This window comes from Ipomoea triloba, chromosome 15, assembly GCF_003576645.1.
Source record: "Ipomoea triloba cultivar NCNSP0323 chromosome 15, ASM357664v1".
In the NCBI taxonomy this organism is placed as follows: Eukaryota; Viridiplantae; Streptophyta; class Magnoliopsida; order Solanales; family Convolvulaceae; genus Ipomoea; species Ipomoea triloba.
Window position 1 is genome coordinate 13041674 of NC_044930.1, and position 9038 is coordinate 13050711.

Below are 9038 nucleotides of genomic sequence, written 5' to 3' on the forward strand. Positions count from 1 at the left end.
CATGAGATTTGTATGATCTAGCCATTATCAAGCATAATAACACCAATACAACATCAATTCAAGCTAGAAAAGTACAAGATTAAAGCAAGATCTTTGGTAGCAAGGAACATCAAAATAATCTACTCAACATCATTTCAAAGTAGAAGAAGAAGGAATTTCAAGAACATTACCTTTGGACTTGGGGGAGGTGATCCAAAGACACTTGAGAGAGGAGAGGTGGAGAGATTACCTACATTCATCATGTTTTGAGAGTTTGGAGTGCTAGGGAAGAAAACTTGGAGTGGGAGAAGAGAATTAGAGCTGAAAAGCCCTTGGTGTATCTAAATCCGCCGACCGGACGCCATGCTGGACGCGCGTCCAGAGGCGCGTCCAGCAGAAGGCTCTCAGGTTCTGCCCAGTTCTGTTTCGGGGTGCTGCTGGACGCCGGGCGGACGCGCGCGTCCGCCGCGCGTCCAGCCCTGTGTTTGCAACTTCCAGCTTGAGTTCTTCTTTGTTTTGTGTGTTTCTTCCCGAATCTTTGTCTATTCGTGTGTTCTTCGTGCCTCCCCTGTCGATTTAAGCTCAAGACAAAACTAACAACTATTTTTTTTTTGACTTTTTGATATTAGTAGAAGTAAAAACATATGCTTAAAATGTAAAAGCAATTAGAAACAAACAACATAATCCAAAATGCATTAAGTAAAACAAATGTAAAGGTAGAAGTTATGAAACTCAAATTTAAACAACCCGAATACCAAAAGAAATGCAAGAAAAATAAAGTCGGCACCCCACGCTCGGGGTACCTAGCGTTTTTAGCTGGACCACATCATATCATGAATTTTTCCACCAAGCAATCGTCCCTAAGGCCCGTCCCCACCCTGTGAAGGGGATGGGAATCGGTGCTCCATCCACAAGCGCAGTTGCTCAATCGCTTGGAACTGTCGCTGCTGCCTTTCCTCTTGTCTCACATACGCCTCATGTTGCCTCTCAATGGCCTCGTTTTGCCTCACAATGGCCTCATTATGCCTCATCATCTCCTCATGCTGCAGATCCATCCTCCTGTTGAAGGTGTCCATGGAATGAGTGTACAACTGAATCTGAAGAGCCCTCATGGACGCCCAATCGTGCACTGGAGGGTAGTCTGCATACTCCGGGGGCACATCCTGTCCCCCCTCGACCACTGGTTCCTGCTCTTGCTGAGGTTCCCCTCGTGGAGGTCTAGGCACATCTCCAATCCTTCGGGCATAGCTCCTACTGAGATGAGCATCACTAAATGGTTGCATAGTGGCTATCCTTTTCTCTCGTGCCAACTCTCCTTGTAGGCCCAGCCCGTGGCACAATCTTGTGACCACCGGCCCTATCCACACGTACGGGCACTTAGGGTTTTTCTGAGAGTGGAACATTTGTTGCACCATGCAAGCCATTTGTATCGGTTCATTCATTTCTAGGCTCCAAAGGTGGAAGAGGTCAAATCTGTATACCTTATGGAGGTTTTTGTTCCTACCTCCAAATGTAAGATTGAGTAAGAGCTTCATCATTTTGAGCGCCGGGCTGACAATCTTTGAAGTATTCTGTTTAGCACCGGTGAACCTTCCACCCTGACCATTAGTGATTCGGTCCCAGTAGGCTTCCGCTGCAGCATCGGAGTCAAAATCTGTTGGGAGGTTGCCCCACTCTTTTGACATAGTCTCTTCGTGGGTGTACAGCCCGAGGCGCTCCCCCAATTGAATTATCGACAACTGATATCCTCGCCCGAATAGATTGAATTTCATGGACGGGGTGCAGTAGTGGTTTGAGGGTAAGGGCTCGAAGGTTGCAATGAACTCATGCACTACGGGTTCATATGTGTCGTCCCTCCAGCTGAAGAGACGCTCCCAATACTGCCTCGACATCATCCTTTCCACCTCTTCCCGACACCCGTATGCGTCGAGCAATGCGTAGTCGAAGTAAAACCCCCCTGAGACACCTCTCTCTTGAAGTTCCTCTACTCTTTCCCATTGTTTAGCATTTAGGTGTGGCAAACCATGGCCTCCGGGAGCTACGAGGTCACTTACGCCTTGCCTAGCCCCACTACTTGATCCTTCTCGATCATGTTTGCTTTTCTTGGCCCTTTCCTTACTTCTCGTCTTTGGAGGCATCTATAAAAAAATAAAGCATGTGAGTCCTAACATAGTCAATTCTTAGGAATTAGGTAATCAATCAAGCAACTATAGCAACTCAAAACATTATTAGCTCAAGTAAGCAATCTTAACACTTTCAAGATCACATTGCTATTTTGAAACATTTTTGCTTCACGTTTGATTGACTATCTATATCAAGGCAAAACATATAACACCAATATCACACTTGACCATTTTTTTTTTCAAATAGAGTTTGCTAGACAAGAGGAAAGTATACTCATTTAGGCATATCAATACTACATGTGTCATTCACTTGGGACATTAAACGAGGTAGCATGCATCCACATATAGCTTCTAATCATTCATGCATATATCATTCTCAACATAATTCAAAAATTCCCCAAATTTCAAAATTTTAAGCAATTTTTCAATCTCAAATAGACACAATGTAGTCAATTCTTTCATCATGTATCAACAAAATAATTCTATATCCATCATACATCAAAATACAATGCTAGTTCCATCATGTCTCAACAATTTATTGTCAAAATTCAAAAATCCCCAATTTCATGTAACTAGTGAACCATAATTTTCAATTGAGCAAATTGCATTGACAAATTTCACAATGTAGTTCCATACATACTCCTATCTAGCATCCAATTTCATGTATTATTCATCAATTTCAACAATAAAGCACAAAGTAACAAACCCAAATTTTTCCACCATTAAAGTAGGGTTTCAAGCTTTTGCAACATTCAAGTTCATGTGTAACCATACAAATTGCAATTAAAAACTCATAAGCATGCTCATTACAACTTAAAGATTCACATTCTAACAACAAATAAGCAATGCAATAGACAAAGCAAGAAATCCCAAATTCAAGTTCATAACAATGGTGAAAGCTTAAAAATAGGTTTGAAGAAGATGCACATACCTTGAATCTTGTTGTAGAAGGGTTGTACAAAGATGAAAGCTTGAAAATTTGCCTTGGAATAGCTTGGGAGCTTGAAAGAACTTACTTGGGAATTTTTGGGGTGTTGTTCGTCCGTTAGAATGAAGAAGAAAGGGAAGAATTTGGTTTAAAACCCTCACTTTCGTCCGCAGATCTGCCCAGTCTATCCCGTCGGACGCGCGTCCGCATTTTCTTTTCTGTTTCTGGAATTGCCGTAGCATCGGACGCGGGTCGGACGCGTCGCCGACCTGCGTCCGATTTTGCGGTCTCTGAACCTGCTTCGGCTTCTAATGGACGCGGGTCGGATGCGTGCGTCCGCCCGGGCGTCCATCAGACAGCTCTCTGAACCTTCGATCTGGGACCCCTGGACGCGGACCGGACGCGCGTCCGGTCTGGCTTCCAGGTTCGGATTTTTGCCAAATTTGAATTTTTCTCGTTCTTCTTCGGTCTTTTTGACTTCACCTGTTGTGGTCCTGCAAAAACATACTAAAACTAAAGGTAAAATATGAAAAATAAAGCAGGTAAAAGTAAAAATAGCTTGGGTTGCCTCCCGAAAAGCGCCACTTTTAACGTCTTTAGCCCGACGTCTTGGTAAGCTTTAATCTTCGATTTGAATCAAACGCAAGATGTTCACCTCGCGTGTTTCCATTCCTCCAAAGTACTTTTTGACTTGGTGACCATTAACCTTAAATTCACCCTTTTCCGGATGTGCGATTTGAATGGTTCCATACGGAAAAACCTTGGTAACGGTAAATGGATCGGACCATCTTGACTTTAGTTTTCCCGGAAAAAGCTTTAGCCTCGAATTGAAAAAGAGGACTTGGTTTCCTTCTTTGAATTCTTTGCCCTTTTTGATATGCTTATCATGATATAGCTTAGTTCGCTCTTTACAAGCCCGTGAATTCTCATATGACATCAACCTCCACTCTTCCAATTCATCTAATTGCCACAATCTTTGTCGACCGGCTAGGTCCATATCACTATTTAGTTTCTTTATTGCCCAATACGCCTTATGCTCTATCTCCACCGGTAGGTGGCATGCTTTCCCGTAGACTAATCTAAAAGGGGTGGTTCCGATTGGAGTTTTATAGGCCGTTCTAAACGCCCATAGCGCATCATCTAACCGATCGGGCCAATCTTTACGGTGAATTCCAACCGTCTTTTCTAAGATTGCCTTAATATCCCGGTTGGCATTTTCTACTTGACCACTCGTTTGGGGGTGGTATGGTACTCCCCCCCTATGTTGGACTCCGTACTTGGCCAAAATCTTTTCCATAGATGAATTCCTAAAATGCGTTCCACGATCACTAATTAAAACTCTTGGTACTCCAAATCTAGTGAACAACTTCTTAAGAAACCCGATAACACTCCTCGCATCGTTGTTCCTCAAGGCTTGCGCCTCCACCCATTTCGACAAATAGTCTATTGCAACTAAGATATACTTGAATCCTTTTGCACTCATGGTCCCACGAAATCAATGCCCCAGATGTCGAAAACCTCACATGCCAAGATGTATGTTTGAGGCATCTCATTTCTTGCGGTGATGTTTCCAACTCTTTGACACCTATCGCAATTTGAAACACAAATTTGAGCATCTCTAAACAACGTGGGCCAATAGAAACCCGCTTCAAGAACTTTCCTAGCGGTTCTATTGCTCGAGTAGTGACCTCCGGTCGGTCCAGCATGACAATGACCCATAATTTCCAATCCCTCTTGCCCCGCTACACATCTCCTAATAACTTGGTCCGCGCATACTCGGAAAAAGTAGGGATTATCCCAAAAATAGTGTCTACTCTCCACTATAAATTTTCTCCTTTGGTGCACGTCAAAGTAACTCGGAATAACTCCTCCTACGATATAGTTGGCAATGTCCGCATACCACGGCACCTCATCCACTTTAAACAACCTTTCCTCCGGAAAAAGTTCCGCTATTGTAGCACTCTTTTCTCCTAAGTTAGGATTCTCAATTCGGGAGAGATGATCCGCCGCCTCATTTTCTTTCCCTCTTTTATCTTTGATCTCAATATCGAACTCTTGAAGTAGAAGGACCCATCTTATCAATCTTGGTTTAGCTTCGGTCTTAGACATCAAATACCTAAGAGCCGCATGATCCGTGTAAACTATTACCTTTGACAAAAGAAGATAGGATCTAAACTTATCAAGTCCAAAGATCACCGCTAGCAACTCTTTTTTTGTGGTAGTGTAATTTTGTTGGGTTTTATCGAGGGTTTTGCTTGCAAAGGCTATAGGTTGAAAATGTTTCTCCTTTCTTTGCCCTAACACTACCCCTACCGAATAACCGCTAGCATCACACATCATCTCAAAGGCCAATTCCCAATTTGGTCCAACTAAAATAGGAGCACTCACTAACTTTTCTTTGAGGGTATTAAAAGCAACTAGGCATTCATCTCCGAACTCAAACTCTATGTCTTTTTCTAGAAGCTTGGTTAAAGGTCTAGCTATTTTGGAAAAGTCCTTGATGAAACGTCGGTAAAAACCGACGTGACCCAGAAAGCTTCTTAAACTAGTTACGGAGTTTGGAGGTGGTAGGGTGTCAATCACGGACGTTTTGGCTTTGTCTACCTCTATCCCTTTATTTGATACCTTATGACCCAACACGATGCCCTCCTCTACCATATAGTAGCACTTTTCCCAACTAAGTGCTAGGTTCACTTCTAAACAACGCTTGAGGACTTTCTCTAGATTACTTAAGCACTCATCATAGGTTTCTCCCCAAATTGTGAAATCGTCCATGAACACCTCCATGAACTCGCCTATATACTCCTCAAAAATTGCTAGCATGCACCTCATGAAAGTCGCCGGCGCATTGCACAAACCGAAAGGCATGCGCCGGTAGGCGAAGGTACCCATAGGACAAGTGAATGTGGTTTTCTCTTGATCCTCTAACGCTACGGGTATTTGAAAATAACCGCTCATACCATCTAAAAAGCAATAATAAGCGTGCCCTCTTACCTTTTCAACCATTTGATCAATAAAGGGCAATGGGAAGTGATCTTTCCTAGTGGCATCATTTAATCTTCTATAGTCTATGCAAACCCGCCACCCCGTTACACTACGTGTAGGTATTAATTCATCTTTATCATTCTTTACTACCGTTATCCCCCCTTTCTTAGGCACTACGTGAGTAGGACTCACCCAAGCACTATCCGATATAGGGTAGATCATGCCTAGATCCATAAGCCTAATCACTTCATTCTTGACCACTTCGGCCATGTTGGGGTTTAATCTTCGTTGGGGTTGAGCTACGGGCTTAACATTTTCCTCTAGCAAGATTTTATGTGTGCACATGCTAGGACTTATTCCCTTCAAGTCTTGTAATTTCCAACCTATTGCTCCTTTATATTTTCCTAACAAGTTCACAAGCTTGTCTTGTTGATTTCCATCTAATTTTGAGGAGATTACTACCGGTAAAGTCGAGTCTTCTCCTAGAAAGACATATTGGAGACTATCCGGCAAAGCTTTAAGCTCACTTTTCATTTGTTTCTCTTCAATTATACTTTCTTTCCCTACTTCTTTCTCACAACTTAACAAATCATCCCTTTCACATTCCTCCCTTTCCTCCTCAACTTCTCCAAGAATTTCATGAACATATAAAGCATCATCAATACAATCGTCAAAGAAATTCACAAACTCAATATCATTCAAATCACATAAGCCATCATTATCATTCACATCATCAACATCAAGAGTATCATGCAAGGCATCATGAAAACCATTATCATTCTCACTAGACAAGGCATTCTCATCAAAAACAAAAGGTTCGAGACCATTATCATTATCATCACACAACAACTTCAAATAAGCGTTATTTCCCGTTTTTCCCATAAGATTGGGATAAACGGACTCAAAATGCTCGTGGAAGATGCCCACAAAATAGCACGTATCATCCGTGGTCATAGGATATTTGGTCAACTTTGAAACATCGAAGGTTGCGCATTCATCACCCACTCTAAGGACAAGCTTCCCGCTCCCCACATCGATGAGGGCACGAGCGGTTGCCAAAAATGGCCTACCTAGAATTAGTGGCACCTCATGATCGGGGTCCATGTCAATAATGACAAAGTCTACGGGAAAGATGAACTTATCAACCCTAACTAGCACATCCTCAACAACTCCCTTGGGTTGTTTGATTGACCTATCGGTTAATTGAATGCAAATACGAGTGGGCTTAAGAATGCCCAAGTCCAACTTCTTAAAGAGACAAAAAGGCATTATATTTATACTTGCCCCAGAATCCGCTAGAGCTCGGCTAAACTCGGCATCGCCTATTTGACATGGGATGGTGAAATTTCCGGGGTCCGTGAGCTTTTGTGGTTGACGGCGCACGAACGCGGATCATCCCTCTCCTAGAAAGACCGTAGTCGACTCCTCTAGCTTCTTCTTATTGGTGAGCAACTCCTTTAAGAACTTAGCATACCTCGGCATTTGACCTAGTGCATCAAGAAAAGGCAAGTTAATGTGCAATTGTTTCAAAAGTTCAAGAAATTTACCATATTGTGTGGTGTCAATGTTCTTCCTCACTCTCCCGGGGAATGGGAGCGGTGGTTGATACATCGGTAAGTCAACTTTTTCTTTCCCTTTTTCTTGAGCTTGGGTGGCCTAGAACTCAAAGGTAGCGATGATTCTTCCTTCTCTTGCTCTTAGTCGTCTTCAAGAATTTCTTCAACTATTTCTTCTTCAATTGGACTTTTGGGATTTGTGCTTTTCTTTAAGATTGGCTCCGGGAGTTCCTTGCCACTTCTAAGGGTCACGGCTTGTGCCCGCTCTCTTGGGTTGTTCACCGTGGTACTTGGAAGTGAGCCTTGTGGTCTCTCGGTTAGTGCTTTGGAATTTTGTGCCACTTGAGTCTCCAAATTTCTTAGTGAAGTGTGATGCTCTTGTCTCAAGTTCGATACATCTTGTCTTATGGTTGACATTTCTTGTCTCAAATCTTGCTTCCATTCTTGACGGATTTCATTTTTCATAGTCACCATATCATGCTTGAGTTCTCCAAACATTCTAATCACCTTATCTTCGAAGCTTTCTTTTGGAGCTTCTTCTCTTGGTTGATTGTTGCCTTGGTAAATTGGTGGCCTATATGCTCCTTGAGTCGGTCTTTGATTTTTTTGATTGTATTGTTACCCCCGGTTCTCTTGAAAACCTCTATTGTAAGGTGCATTGTAACTCGGCCCAGGTGCATTGTAACTCGGCCCACCTTGACTAGGCCTAGGATTGAATTGGTTTTGGGATGGTTGATTGTTCCATCCTTGACCTTGCCGCCAATTTTGATTGTTGTTATTTCCATATGCATTGTAATCATTGGGTTTTTGATAACCCACGGCGTCGACATGTTCATAACCACCATCCTCATAGTTAGATGTACACTCGTGAGCCCCGTGTGCACCCCCACACTTATCACAATAGAGTGCCAAGGTCATACATGGATTTCCTCTTTCATTTTTGTTCATCTTTTCTATTTGAGCTTGCAAACGCTTTACCTCAAGTCCCAATGCTTCCATTTTGGCATGGGAAGCGGTATCGGTGCTTACTTCATACAATCCTCCCTTTGACTCTCTTTGGTTGTACCAATTCCCGGTAGTCAATGAAATAGTTCCTATCAACTCTTCTGCGTCCTCGGGACTTGTAGAGACGAAAGATCCTCTAGAAGCTGAGTCCAAAAGCAATTTACACTCGTCGGTGAGGCCGGAATAGAATGAACTAATGACGTCCCATGGATGTAGAACGTCGGGTGGGCATTGATGTTTAAGTGTCTTAAACCGTCTCCATGCATCCGCTAAAGATTCCAACGACCCTTGTTTAAAGTCTTGGATTTGCTTTCTAATCTTTAATGTCTTGGTCAACGGAAAGAACTCTTCCATGAATTCTCGGTGGAGTTATTCCCAAGATCTAAAATGGTTGTCCACGTGGGAATCAAGCCACCTTGCGGCTTCTCCTATCAACGAAAATGGGAACATTTTAAGTCTTAC

At 42.8% G+C, this 9038-nt stretch overlaps 1 protein-coding gene across 1 annotated transcript; it reads right to left on the reverse strand.

The window, feature by feature from the left end:
* Nucleotides 1–3381: 3381 nt before the first annotated feature.
* LOC116005715 lies at nt 3382–4513 on the reverse strand. The gene is made up of 2 exons (XM_031245956.1): nt 3673–4513; nt 3382–3524 (listed from the first exon to the last, which is right to left on the reverse strand). The coding sequence occupies exons 1-2, from the start codon at nt 4511–4513 to the stop codon at nt 3382–3384; spliced, it is 984 nt and encodes a 327-aa protein (XP_031101816.1).
* Between the last annotated feature and the right edge of the window lie 4525 nt (nt 4514–9038).

Excerpts from the sequence above, each read along its gene's own strand:
- LOC116005715 (XM_031245956.1), bottom strand. The coding sequence starts at position 4,513 with ATGAGTGCAAAAGGATTCAAGTATATCTTAGTTGCAATAGACTATTTG. Across the intron at positions 3,525-3,672 it reads ACGCGAGGTGAACATCTTGC|GACCACAACAGGTGAAGTCA; the intron begins GTTTGATTCAAA and ends ATGTTTTTGCAG.